This window comes from Desmodus rotundus, chromosome 6 (assembly GCF_022682495.2).
Source record: "Desmodus rotundus isolate HL8 chromosome 6, HLdesRot8A.1, whole genome shotgun sequence".
NCBI lineage: Eukaryota > Metazoa > Chordata > Mammalia > Chiroptera > Phyllostomidae > Desmodus > Desmodus rotundus.
In genome coordinates, this window is record NC_071392.1 from 31203314 (window position 1) to 31218134 (window position 14821).

Sequence of the window (14821 nt, forward strand, 5' to 3'; positions counted from 1 at the left end):
TTTTTCATTTCAAGGTACACATAAGCTAATTATTAAAATTCACAGCACACCAAAAAAAACCAAAAAAAAAAAAAACCCCCCAAAACAAAAAAAAACCTTTTGCTGATCTGACCAAAAAAACAAAACAAAAACAAAAAACCACCCAACAAAGTAGGTAGGTATAATTTTGATTCATTCACACTAGACGGCTATAGTTATGTTGGCTGTTGTCATTTTCTTACCTGACAATCTAAGGGAAAAGAGGTCAGTGTCTCTAACTAAACAGTCAGGTACTGCACGTTTTAAAAATTCTTGCAGTACACTGGTTCAAAATTGCTGGGATAGGTTGGTCACATAAACTAAAGATGTCCTGTGCATCCTGGGTCCACCATAAAGTTCTGCCCAGGCTCTTTCTTACAATCTACATATAATAATTTTTAGAGGTTTTAATTTTGTATGGGAGTTAATCATAAAGGTAGTTTCATTTTCTTCCATGAAATTTTATTTCCCTTCCCTGCAACACACACAGATCTTCCTGTAAAGTTCCTTCATTGCTTTTGGAACTGGAATACTTATGGTTCCTCTACAGTCATCCTAAGAGGCCCAACAAAACAAGTGACTTACATCAATGCCAAACCTGGAAGTCACTGGCTAACCTGACAAGCTCAATCAATAAAAAGACATTAACTTCTTGCCCTAGGCTAAGAGGAAGCTTCAGAGCTAAGACGGTTTAAAGCTGTTTTTTTTTTTTTTTTTAATTTGTAAAAACAAGCAAACAAATCAAGAAAAATATGAAACAAACTTGTGGTCACAATGTTTAAAATATTTACCTGTCACAGAAAATTTGCTAAGCGTGGCTCTAAGCAGTCACTGTTAGAGCCACCTTCGAGAGCCTGAGGACAAGTCCTATCAGCTGCTATTTACCATCTAGAACCTTCTTTAGTCAAAGTGCTATCTGAGGACAGTGATGTCATCACCCAGGAGTTTGCCAGGAATGCAACATCTTAGCATCACCACCTGAGTGTCCCTCCTACTCCAGGCCTCTAAATCAGAATCTGATTCTGATTTACAGGAGATTCTTATGCACAAGAAAGTTTGAGAAGCAATGACACTAAAGTAGAACCTATGTGGCTGTACAATGTGATGTTAATATTACCTATTCTACTCAATATTGGGGACTTGTAGTAAGTCTACAGACTTACCGTACATATTGCAGAGTCTATTACAATTTGTAGCCTTTCTGTTTCACAGGTTATCTAATACCTAAACACAAAATAAACTATTTGCTTCCGACTGCTACAAAACTAATAGGGCTGAATTTATTCTGGTTCTTTACCCAAGGTCATAGAAAGCGATTTCTAAAATGCATACTGGGATAGCTTTCAAAACCATAATTTGCCTTACTTTCACAACAAACATTACAAGAGATTCTAAATATTAGCAAACAAGATAAACTATCTTGAACTTAAAGCCTCAGTCTTTAACAAAAGCAGAGACAACAAAATTTAAGAGATTGTGCCATTCCAGAATATTGGTAAGGGGAAGCTTCTTAAAAAGATGTAACAGAGTGAAGACTGAATTCTTTGAAGTTTAAAGGAAAAATGGGCCTGAATGGTGTGGCTCAGTGGATTGAGTGCCGGCCTGAGAACCAAAGGGTCACCAGTTTGATTTCACAGGGCACATGCCTGGGTTGGGGGCTGCAAGAGGTGGCCGATCAGTGTATCTCTTGCATACTGATGTTCCTCTTCCTCTCTTTCTCCCTCCTTTCCCCTCTCTCTAAAAATAAGTAAATAAAGTCTTTAAAAACGAAAGAAAGAAAAAATGGATGTGTGAAGAGGGGATGTGAAAAAGTCACTTTTGAGATTTCTTGCCTTGATTGGTAATCTGTCTTCACAGAGAGTCCCCAAATGAGGTTAACTGCAGTGGGAATGAGGGAACCACAGACCTGTATCTCACTGATGTTACACAGAACAAAGGTATCAAGGTCTGGGCAGTTCTAAATGTTATTTTTTGCTAAATGTTAAAATAGCACAGTATTTTGCAGATGCAGCAGTAAACAGGATGAACTGACAGAAACAACAGGACGATAGTAGCCAAATGTAAAGAGGACATCCACATGTAATCGACCAGTGTATATAAGCAATGGCTAAGCCTCCCTTTGAGGAGAAGCTTTAGATATGAATCCCCTACCTCCTTTATTTATTGCAAGTAAATAAAACAACCTCGCAACAGCCATGTCTTGTTTTTAAATGCAGCACCTCAAGCAGTGAACCCCTTGAGTTCAGTAACAGAATCATTAACAGTGTGTCATGGCTAGCTGTATGCAACGCACAAAGAATAATGCATATACTAGATCTCTGGTACCCGGCAGTCCATGCTTGTGGAATGTTGTTTGGAGAAGACTGGCAGGGACACTTCACAGAAATGACCCCTGCTCCTGGAGGATTCAAATACTTATTAGTGTTAGTAGATGGGTTGAAGCATTCCCATGTCTAACTGAAAGATGCAATTAAGTTGTAAAGGCACTGCTTAAGGAAATAATACCTAGGTTTGGATCCCCAGAACTTTCTGTGTGACAATGGGCTTTCACAGCTGCTGTATAAATGGAGTAGCAAGAGATCTCCAAATTAGGTGCGTCTCACAGTCTTCATGGAGACCATAGTCCTCAGGAAAAACAGAATGATGTATTTATAAACACTCAGAGACCCCGACCAAACCATGTCAGGAAATCCATGAGACCTGGCTTACATTTACTACCAGTTGCCCTAAACAGGACCAGGGCAACACCTAACCAGAATCAGGATTAAAGGAATACTTACATTTAATCCTTTTGAACTTAGGTATGGTACGCCCTTTTTGGGCTCCCCTCAAATTTTAGAAGGCCCAGATCCATTTATAGAATAGGCTGTTAAACACACTATCCAATTAGGAAAACTAACTGAAACTTAAATAAACATGCTAACCTGATTTTATCCACACCAACACATGATCCAGGGAACTGGGTATATTTAAAAACCTGGAAATCAGCATCCCTGCAAGATCAGCCAGACCCAATATGGACAGGTCCTCATTTGATGTAATTAACATACTCATCATTCTCTTAAACGACAAGATATAACTTCCTGGATACATCATTCTTTAGTGGGGCATGCTTTACTACTCAGTGAGGGCAAGAAACCAGATCCACGGTACTCCTGTGAACTCGTCTGACCACAAGCTGTTCTTCCAAAGAAGGTAAGTGATGACTGTTATGCACTCCTGTTTTCAGGAATCCCAGAACCTAGGGGACCCTAAGACTTTCACAAGTCAGGAAGCCATAGAATTTCACTCCTCTAACTCAAAGATGTACTCTGATACTCAGCAGGAAGTAGTTACAGACGTATGACCCTTGATTCTATCCCCTAAAGACCGAGGAGTGTAAAATCTCAAGGGGGAAATCTTTAGAAAGGTCAAGGGTCTGGGCAGTTCTAAATGCTATTCTTGCTCAATCAACATGTAAATGACCAAATATTACATATAAGTGGTGGTTAAGCCTCCCACAGAGCTTTAGATATGAATCCTGTCTTCTTGTTGCAAATAGTAAAAACTACTGTGCGACAACCACATTCGTTTTTTAATAGAGCACCTAAGCAGTGAATCCCTTGATTTTGGTAATACTGGCACCCGTTAGGAGACTCATAATCAGCGACTGAGTGGAGGGCCCACATTTGTAGCATTTGTCTTGGCAAGGATAATCAGCATGTATGCTACCTTTGGCACAGAAGCTAGCTAACATCAAGACTGCATGATATTGGAAGAATACTTTAAAAAATATTTCAGCTTGCTGACCTTTCAAGGCATAAGTTTGGGGATGCCAGTAAGTGAATGATGTATTAGATGGAGATTATGTGTTAAATTGTTGCTGCATAAAGACAGGTGTTTTGCTCTTACATACATAACAGGGAGTTACATCTGGTTCTAAAGAGGTAGCTTTTAAGTGTTTCAACCAAAGCATTCTAAGTATCATTTACCTCACTCTCAAATAAGGACGACTGCATACTTTATTTGAACATGTTTTTTAGCCTCTCTTGCACACTTGGTGGTACCTAAAGTATTCTATCTTAAAAGAAACATCCAATTATCACCATCTCAAAATATACGTTCACCCACTCTTCCTTTCTTTATATTCATAATCCCAGAGGAAGAGGGGTAGGGCAGCCCCTAGTATTTAAGACAAATCCCTCCCTACCCCTTTGATCCATAATCTAAATAGTTGGTGAGCCTGGACAAGCCAGTTAACCTCTGCAAGTCTCAGTTTACACAGGACAATCTATAAAATGAGGCTTATATAATCTTGAGAGAAGATGTTCTACTTAGAAAATTACAATTTTATCGTATCTGTTTCCTGTATGACCTTGATTTCTGTATGACCTCCATTACTCCCTCCATCTTCACACTGACTTTCCTGTGACTCCTGATTCAGGGTTCCCTATCTTAATTCTGTTATACTTCTAGCTACTTTCCTTTCTTGCTCATCCACATTTCTCAAATTAGTAACTGACATCTACTGTCTCTGTACTTCCTCAGCAAATGATTTAATTACTCCCAGCAATCTGACTTCTACCCTGACCATTTCACCAAAACAATTCTCCTGATAGTCATTAATATCTCTCAAAGCCAACAGCTTTTCCCAGTCTTCTAATTCCTTTACCTTTCCGCAGCATGTCTCATTACTGTCCCTCCACGCCACCTCTGAGATTCTCTTGGCGTCCTTGACACTTCATTATCTTTGTCTCCTTTTCTGTTTCCTTTACAGGCCACTTCTTATCACTCCTTTTAAATATAGGAAGTCTCCAAATTGATGTTGTGACTTTAACAATGCAATTTCATTTATAATCTAAAGCCTGTTCCTTGGATTTCTCATCTATACTTTATCTTGCTTTTTAGTTATCTACTCTAGGCAAATAATACTCAGTTCTACATCTATATTCTTTACTCCAAAGTGCCCTAATTTTCAGTAGCCTGAAAACCATCTCAAGTGGATAATCTATTAACTCAATCTCCAACCTTATAAATGAAAACTGAGTATATTCACCTTTCCCTCTGAGCAATTTCTTAACCTCATCTCACTTTTTAAACTGTCTGTTAATTGTTCACAGGCTTCAAAGTCTCAGGTTCAAAACCATGCTCATTTTACTTAAAAACAAATATTACGATATTTGTTTTTATGATAGCAAGTTGTTATAGAAAATGCGGAAAAGTCAAAGAGGAAATTATATCATTCAAAGGTGCCTCACCACTGTTAATATAGTATTAATGTTTTAAAGCCTCCATCATTAACCTTTCTCTGCCTTGCTTTCTTGTACCAACTGACCAAATCACCAAATGCTACCGGATCTGTACAATGTTCCTTGCATCTGCCTTATTTTGTCCATTTCCAATACCATCACACAAGTCCAGGCTTTTTAGTGTAATAATTTTCTAACTCCTATCACTTCATCTAGTACATTGGTTTTCAACCTGGGCTGCACACTGGAATTATCTGGAGAGGTTAAAATACTAGTGTTGGGGATCTACCCTGAGAAATTCCAATTTTAGTAGTCTGAGAGGTACGGTCTACCCTACACTGCTAGATTTTTTGTGCAGCCATAGGTAGAACCACTGTTCCAGCACAAAGGTTTTCTAACTGTGTAGGAACCACTTGGGTAGTCTGACAGTCATATTTGGAAGAGCTGGGGTGGGGGTTGGATATACGTACTTTTCACAAGTGATTATATTGTAGGTGCCCCACAGACTATGCTCCAAGCTAGGGCTTCTCAAACTTTTATGTGAATATCAATCACCTTGGGATCTTGTTAAATTACTGATGGAGATTCAGTTAGTTTGGGGCGAGGCATGAGATTCTGCATTTCTAACAAGTTTCGGAAAGACTGATGCCAACACCAGTCTGAGAACCATTCTTTGTATAGCAAGACCGTAAGAAACACTGCTTTAGAAATACTCCATTCAAATCTGTTCTACATTACAACCATTAAACTAACCTTACTGTATTTTCTTTCATAATAGCACTTCTCCAGTGAAAAATTTTCAGTGACTCAATTTCTATAAATAAATCCCAAATTCCTGACCTTGGCATTTAGTTTTTTCTTCTTGTTATGGACTCTATCTTCATTTTAAATGATCTGTCTTATCATTCCTCCACAAAATAATACTTCAATCTATATTATGTTTGAGACGTAGAACAGTGCTTTTCAAACTGTAACATGCAAAAGAATAACCAAAAGAACATGCTTAAAACATTCCTGGAGGGAGAAAATGCAGACAATTGTAATTGAACAATAAAATAAATGTTTAATTAAAAACAAAAAACCAAAAAAACAACCAACATTCCTGGAGTCAATCATAGAAGATTCTGACTTGGAATCTGGAGGTCTGGTGGGCTCAACAATTTGTATTTGTAACAAGCTCCCAGCAGTTACTGATGCTACAGGTCTGAGGGCCCCATTTTGAGTAGCTTCCTCCAAATACTTAAACTGAAATCATAACCACTCAAACCTTACTACTACCCTATGAAATTTTCCAGGTTAAGTAAAACTAAATTCCTTCCTTTCAGTGCCTATCACAATTATTACCTAAATGATTAATATGGCCCTTAGCATCATAATATTTTGGAGGCAATAATGAGATTATATCTTTCAGAATTAAAAATTAGAAAGCTGAGGCCCAGAAAGGAAAAGTAACTCCATTGCTGAGCTGGAACTACTGATTCTGTATTTTCAGTTTTAAAACTCGAGGTGTCAAAAACACAATATAATTAGATAAAATTCTCCAGTGAGACCTGTGAATGGTTTTTACAGCTTTTCGATGAAGTGTGAAATGCTCTGATAGCTGCCCAAGTGCCAAATAGGTCCTGTGGCTGTAAAGGAAAAAGTGTGACTTAGCATTTCTGGTTTTCTAGTAACCTCTATTTGAACTGACCAGCAGCTACAGTTGAAGCTGTGAATATGTACAGGATCATTTCATCTGCAAAAAGTGACACTTTTACTTCTTCCTTCCCAATTTGGATGGTTTTTATTTCTTCTTCTTGCCTTATTGTGCTGGCTAGGACTTCCAGGACTATGCTGTATAAGAGTGGTAAGAGTGGCCCCGGCCAGTGTGGCTCAGTTGGTTGGAGCATCACCCCGTAAAATGAAAGGTCAAGGGTTTGATTCCCAGTCAGGGCACATGCCTAGGTTGTGGGTTGGTTCCCAGTCGGAGCATGTACAAGAGACAACCGATCAATGTTCCTCTCCAATGATATTTCTCTCTCTCTCCGTCCCTTACCCTGTATCTCACAAAATCAATAAGCATGTCCTCAGGTGAGGATATTTTAAAAAGGGGGGGTGAGAGTGGGCATCCTTATTTCATTCCTGATATTAGGGGCAAAGCTTTGTTTTTTTCACCATTGAGTGTGAGACTGAGGGTTTGTCATATATTGCCTTTATTATGTTCAAGTACTTTCCTTCTATTCCTATGTTATTGAGTGTTTTAACCATAAACAGATGTTGTATCTTATCAAATGCTTTTTTCTGCATCTACTGATAAGATCATATAGTTTTTATTCTTTGTTTTGTTAATATGGTGTATTACATCAACCGGTTTATGTTAAACCATCCTTGTGCCCCTGGAATGAACCCCATTTGATTGTGGTTTATCATTTTTTTAATGTATTGTTGTATTTGAGTTGTTAGTATTTTGTTTAGGATTTTTGCATCTGGTGGTTGCCAGAGGGAAAGGGGTGGGGTGGGGCTGGGGGCGGGGGCCTAATTTACAGTGATGGAAGACAGTTTGACTCTGGGTGGGGGACACACAATGTGGCTTACAGATCTAGTATCATGGAAATGTACACTTGAAACCTGCATGATCCTGTTGACCAATGTTACCCAATAAATTGAATAAAAATTATTAAAAAAAAGAATTTAGCACCTAAAAAAAGCTGTGAAGAGACAGGCAGAATAGGAATGCATAAGAAATACTTAAGAAAATACTCGTTTTTAAAAAATGCTTTTCACAAAGAGTGAAGCCCTATCAAAAAAATGACCTCTGTCACATCAACCATTTATTGAATCACTATGACAGGTAAAGCACTAATACAAGTAAAATGAGGCCAAAGACTAGGCTTCTCCAGGGAGTCTGCCAAAAGGAGAAAAGTCACTGGATTTTAAACGGGCCATGCTAACAAACCTAACCCATCACTCCTTTCCAAAGTCCATCTCTATTGCAGAGTAGAAAAACAAAAACTCTCTTGCCCTGGCTGGTGTGGCTCAGTGGATTGAGTGCCAGTCTGCAAATCAAAGGGTAGCCATTTTGATTCCCAGTCAGGGCACATGCCTGGGTTGCGGGCCAGGTCCCCAGTATGGGGTGTGTGAGAGGCAACCACGCATTGATGTTTCTCTCCCTCTCTTCAAAAATAAATAAATAAAATCTTTTAAAAAAACCCCTCTCAACAACTAAGAAAAAAGTGTATCATTTACTGTATTAAAGTCTTGTAAGATGTATGTTTTAAAACAGTTCCATTTTTGTGCACTGGGCATCCATTGCATGGCATATTGTAAGTTCAAGTATTCCACTGCATGGTATACTTTAAAGCATGTAGGACTGGCTACATATTGATAATGTTATTTCATATATTTAAAATAAGCTTCTAGAGCGTAGAGTCCTTTGCTTTCCTTCTCTATTCTTCACATAATTCAGGGATCCACTGCAAACTAAGGCCCATGGACCAAACCCGGCCTGCTGCTTGTTTCTGTACAGACTAAGAACTAAAAGCTGTTTTTACATTTTAAATGGTTGGGAAAAAAATCAAGAGTATTTCATAATATGTGAAAATTACATAAAATTCATGTGAGAGTGCCCATAAAGTTTTACTGCAACACTGCGGCGCTCATTTGTTTATGCGTTGTCTATGGCTTCTTTCAGCTAAAAGGGCAGAGTTGAGCAGCTGCCTAAAATATTTGCTATCTGGGCTTTCATAGAAAAAAAGTTTGCTGATCTTTGAAACAATTCTTTGAAATATGAAAGAATTAGAATTGGAGGGCTTTATGTATAGTTTGTCCTTAATGACTGTTTAACATATAAGCATTTCCAATTTTCAAACCATTTTAGCCCAGTAGTATTTGTATTATTACTTTTATCTCATAAATAATTCTGAATGATTAATACTTGTGAAACTCCAGATTTTCCTACTTAAGGAAGTTCTGAAAAATACACCAAAGTGAAGGTTCAATGTAAGCACCTGGTGTTAGAAAAAGTGAATAGAAATAAAAAGGAAGGGCTGGCTAACAGGGACAAAGAAGAGCTGTATTCTGCAAACAAGCGGCGTGAGTTCAATGCAAAAATCAAAACAAAACAAAACCCTACCCCCCCCTAAAATTAAACAAAACAAAAACACAGTCCAAGGTAAATCTAGGCATCAAGGGATATGGCAGTACAATAGCACCATTAATAGAAACAAGGCAGTCAAGAGAAGGAGCAAGTGGCTAAAGAAGACTGAGTAGTTTTGGAAATGGTGAACTTGACAGAATGCTGAAATGACCATATGATGAAGTCAACTAGGTAGAAAGTAATGTAGAATGAGAAATTTCAGGGCTGGAAATTCCAATTCAATATCCCATATACAGCAACTTGTACACCTGGAAGTTCCCCAAACTCTGTGATTGAGAGGCTGTAACAGGGTGCTAAGCTAGAGGTCCCCAAAATGGGAAGTCCCCTACTAACCAGGCTTGGGAGGAAAAGGAAGTGGAGCAGGGCCACAGAGAGTTCTTTGCATACCTAAAAAACTTGGCAAATGTTTTAGTAATGCTAAGTCCCCTGGTTACTGCACCTGTGCCAGCAGCTTGGAAGCAGGCAGTTCCCAAGTCACAGGGCCAAGCCTGCCCAGACTAACAATGGCAGCCAAGAAAGGCAGAAGAAACCAGAGTACTTGCAGGTGTAACCCTTTGTGGGAAGAGTTAGAAATGGGGTTATGGAGGAAGATCCCCCCTGGGATTTAAATCCAAGCGTGGGGCAGCCAAGCTCTCTGTCTCCCTCAGCCATGCGGGAGTTCTTAACCACAAGGCTTGGGAAGGAGAAGCGCCTCATGACCATGTGGTTTGAGAGCAGTCTTGGCCACATGGTTTGAAAGGATGCAGAAGGACCCCCCCTCACTGGCCCACCATGAGGAGCGGCCATGAGGTTTTGGATTAAAAGCAGGAGCATAGCCAAGCACAGATGACTGGAAGAAGCCAGAATACAGACAGGAATCTGCCCAGCTAAGCTACAGACTTCTATTTCTTCTCCAGAGAGACAGTCCCTGACTGGCCTGGTTTGGCAAGGGGGAGGCAGGACTGTGTGATTATGGGTGTTTTTTTGTTTCTAAAGGGAGTGGGATATAATGGCGGAATTCCGCCACTATTCTAAACCTGTATAACTTTTGAATAAATAAATAAGACTCTAACAATGGGAGTCACAGTTTTTCAGCAGCAGGCAATAGTACCCAGAGGAATAGAACTCAGAGCAGTTCTGTTTCAAGGCTCTTATGTTATGTTGTGTGTGTCCCTTAAGCTTACTATGAAACCGAATTATTATAGTGAGAAGGTGACATTTTAAAGTAAATATTTCATTTCTCTGGTTCTAAATAATGAGCCACAGGAAACTTTATATTATTAAATACACATAAGAAATTGTCAACTGACAATTTTATCAGCTCTGTCCTCAAATAAACAAAAAAGAAAAACATTTTCAACAAGTAGAGAAGATATATTTCCATAGATATAAGCCCTTAATAGTTTAAAAAACCCAGCATGGCCTTAACCATGGAATACATTAATCAAAATAACCTTAAAGGCTAGACTCTGAAATGGGACGTCTTTTACTGCTACCATAGATTAACAGAAAATTAGTACTAAAAGGGTCTTCTGAGATAATTGTGATAGTCTCCTCTTGGGTGGCTGGGAACGATAATCTCCAAGAGGCTGAGTGACCTGAGTAACTCACTCAAGGTCCTACAGAGAGTCCCTGTGAGGACCAAGGCCAGACTGGACACTGATACTCTCATTATCAGAGATTATCAAGATTATTAGCTTTATGAAAAAAGTAATAAATATCTGAAAACACTCTTTTACTCAATCCAAAACCTTTATATCATGCTTGGTACTAATGATGACTATGAAAATTAGAAAAACATTATAGAAATGTTATTATAATAATTATTCTATGGCCATAGGACTAAAAACAATGATGCAGCCCAGGAAGTAGTTTAAGGAAAAAAAAACATTTAAATTACCCATGAGAGTAAACCTTATAAAAGATGTCTAAGCCTTTCCTGTTCATCAAAGGACCAGCACACGAAATGAAGATAAACAAAGATTAATACTCTAAGAAGGGCAGTTACAGAGTAGGGTTTTTAAATACATATATTCCATGCACTAGTATTAAAATCACAGTAAGACCTCTGGAAATTAGTTAATGTATGCTTCTCTAGGAAAATCTCCTAGTTTAATTAATACTAAGCATTACCAAAGTCATTTAGGGACTAAGGCTGGGCTAGTGTACAGTCAAGTATATACTGCAAGAGATTCAAGATAGCGTTATATTGGTAAAATGATATGCTGAAATTTGTTGATGAAAACTAGAATAAATGTAACCAAGGTATTTATAGTGCTCTATTAGGGATGTTTTACATTAAGTCAAAGAGCTCCCTCCTTTGAATACAGAAAAATAAAAAGTCATCAAATGGAGTGGTAATGTGATATGCTGATAGAACCAGAACTTAAAACATACACACACATTCACACCAAGCAAATCATCAGGCCTGTCAGATATTTCAGAATAAACCTGGCACTGATTTCATTCACTGAGAAAAAAATTATGCGGGTAAAAACATTATACTCTCTTTTTTTGAACAATTTGATGAGGATGCCATGGTAAACATACTTCAAAATCCACGATTACTAAAGCAATGTTTATAGATAATTTTTGTCAGTAAGATATTAAAGCAGCAATTGAAGAGCATTATTACTATAAAGAATGAGCTATTATCTACTCCAAATTACTTGTGAAATATGACGCAGTCCCATCAGTAATAGTGAGTCACTACAGCAGAGATTCTCTCATAGGAGGTAGGCACAGAACAACAGACAAAAAGCCTTGTGTAAAAGCCTCAGGAATTCTGCCAATAACCCCTCTTTCCCCGAAACCCTTGGACATCCTTCCACCACACTGTGAATCAATGTTAGAAAACACTGCTTAAAACAATAGTTTCAAGTTACTGCCACTGACTAACTAGTAGGCAAAGGTGACACAAACCCAAGAAATGAAATGAAAGACTCAAAAAGATTAACAAGTATAAAAAATAGTAGCAGTAAAAAATAATAAAATCAGAAGGGTTCTAGAAGTGAAAAGAATTGACACGATGCACTAAAGAAATCATATAAATAACTGTAATCTTTTAACCTGAGTAAGAAAATGAAAGACATTCATATTTTTTTGTATATTTATCAATTCAGAAGTATAAAGTATATATACATGAATAACATTAAGAAAACACTAAATTTTCAGATACATAGTTTAATCTGATTAGGATCCTTGCTTTTTCAATACAGGTCTACCTTTTTGGAAAGGTAGATACTCTGATCCAATAGTGCTCCCCACTCACACTTAAATACAGCCGTATGAAAGAGCTTCTATGAGTTACATATAAATGGACATAAACGTAGCTGAGAAAAACCTGTTGTATGTGGTAGTGATGATACTATGAAGAGTAATGCTTTTAGTTTAATTAAGATCCTACATTATATGGCTGACCTTATCTAAGCCTATTGTTAGATATTATATGTGTATATATGAAATATATAGAAGAAAAAAAATACAATGTAACACTTATGAATACTTTAATACACATTAAACAGAAAAAAAAGCACATTTTAATATTATCAATGATTTTTAAAAATACCCCAATAAATGTATTAATAAATATTCATCCCTTGCTTAGGGAACTGATCAGTTCTAGATCCATAACCATAGGTCTCATCACCAACAGTTGTTATGTCCAATATGCATAAATTCTCTTACACAATGGCTAATAAAGACAAACCAAAAAGTAGAATATATCTGTACTAAAGCCATTATGCTCAATATGATATTGTTTAATTGATGGCTGTTATCTTCAGGGATGCTAGCAAATTTTTAATTGCTCTTGATCCCATTTTATTCCCAAGACTGACTATTTAACTGTGGGTTTGTTCTTCATATTCTCCTAAAACAGGGAAAGACTTCATTTAAAAGTAGTCCTGATTCTTCCAGAACCATAAAAGGGATAAAAATGACTAGTTAACTATTAAGATAAGCGAAGTGAACACTGATTATTACATATTACCAAGACACAAATTTTACCATGCAGAATATTAAAAGCACAAAGTTTTACCTCCACACAGGTTTTCATCCCTGAGGCAGCAGCATAGTGCAGGGGTGTGTTTTTTTTGTTATCTACAGCATCGATAGCTGCTCTCTCATATTCCCCTTGGTCAAGTTTTGCTCCTTTCCATCTTAAGATCATCTGCAGACAATCTGCTCTCCTGAAATCATCTTCTGCAGGGCGTGCTAGGCGAGGATGAAGGGCCCCTTCAGATATCATAATTTGAGGTCCCATACACAACAAATGCATAGATGTTTCATTGTGCACATTCCGTTTATTTGGATTTCCATCTCTACCAAAAAGAAAAGTCCTAAAATAGTAAAGGAAAAGGATAAAAACCAGTTATTTTTCTACTTTGAAATAAGAATACATAAAAAATAAGAAATTTAAAAGATGACCTACTTCTAAGTTGTTAATACAATTTTGAATTCTTGTTTCACAATAGGGTGAATGACTAATTCTTGGTTATAAAAAACTCATTTTAGAACAATACTAAAAAGAACAAACTGAATATCTTTATAGTATTTGCTGATAAAAGAAGAGGAGATAGGAAGGAGAAAAAAGGGAAAGGAAGGGAGATGAAGGAGTAAAGAAAAAAAAAAAGAAGAAAAGGAAGGGGGGAGGAAGGAAAGAAACAGAAAGGGCCACTTATAGACTTATACGTTATTAACATAAACACCTTAGAGTTTATTACTGAACATTCCACACCAAAGTTTTTTCTTTATTTTCTACCCTATTTCTCTTGAGTACTTATTTATTTAATAAGAATGGTGACAATATAAGCACAGCAAGTAATGCATAAGTTTAGGACTAAATTTTTAAATCTAGGAAAAATATCTCTACTTAAAAGTCATCAGCTAGCATTTATAAAGTACAATTCTTTTTGAGGGGAGTAAATTGTGGTTAGTTTTAGAAGACCAAGATATAATTTCAAGGTTGTAGTCTTTACCAATGATAGGTCTAGGTTACTCCCTTAGCTACTGACAAATCAAGACCTGAGAGTTGTGCCTAGTTCTTAATCTATCTTCGAGCTAGGGTCATAGGATTAATAGTTCAGCCAATTCAGATGCTACAATGGGATCCTGGAAAATGAGTTGGGAAAAACCTGCTATAATACAGTTAGCTTACACTAGAACACACAAATACACTATGAAGTGAACATATAGGTCTCATATCTGAAGACAGAGCCTACATGTACTGTGGAGGGCTGATATCACTAGCATTGGACTATATTCAAATCCAGAACATACAGGAAGAAAGCACAGCCAAACCCTAAGCCTTAATTACGTCAAAAAGTAAACAAATGACAACAAAAACCCCTGACTATAAAGAGCTGGCTGCAAGCTAGCCTGCTTTTCAATTTGAATTTATAAGCCAAGCTGGAAATCTCTCATGAGAAAAAAGCTGAGTCAAGAGGTCCTAAGGCAACAG

General features: G+C 37.4%; 1 protein-coding gene across 4 annotated transcripts in view; it reads right to left on the reverse strand.

The window, feature by feature from the left end:
• The window catches only part of ANKIB1 (ankyrin repeat and IBR domain containing 1), a 138891-nt gene that overhangs the window by 66329 nt on the left and 57741 nt on the right, over positions 1-14821 (reverse strand). For all 4 annotated transcript variants that reach the window (XM_053927039.1, XM_053927042.2, XM_053927041.2 and 1 more), the window contains exon 3: positions 13400-13700. In XM_053927039.1, the coding sequence (XP_053783014.1) occupies positions 13400-13700 (301 nt within the window). The remainder of the gene's footprint in view (positions 1-13399; positions 13701-14821) is intronic.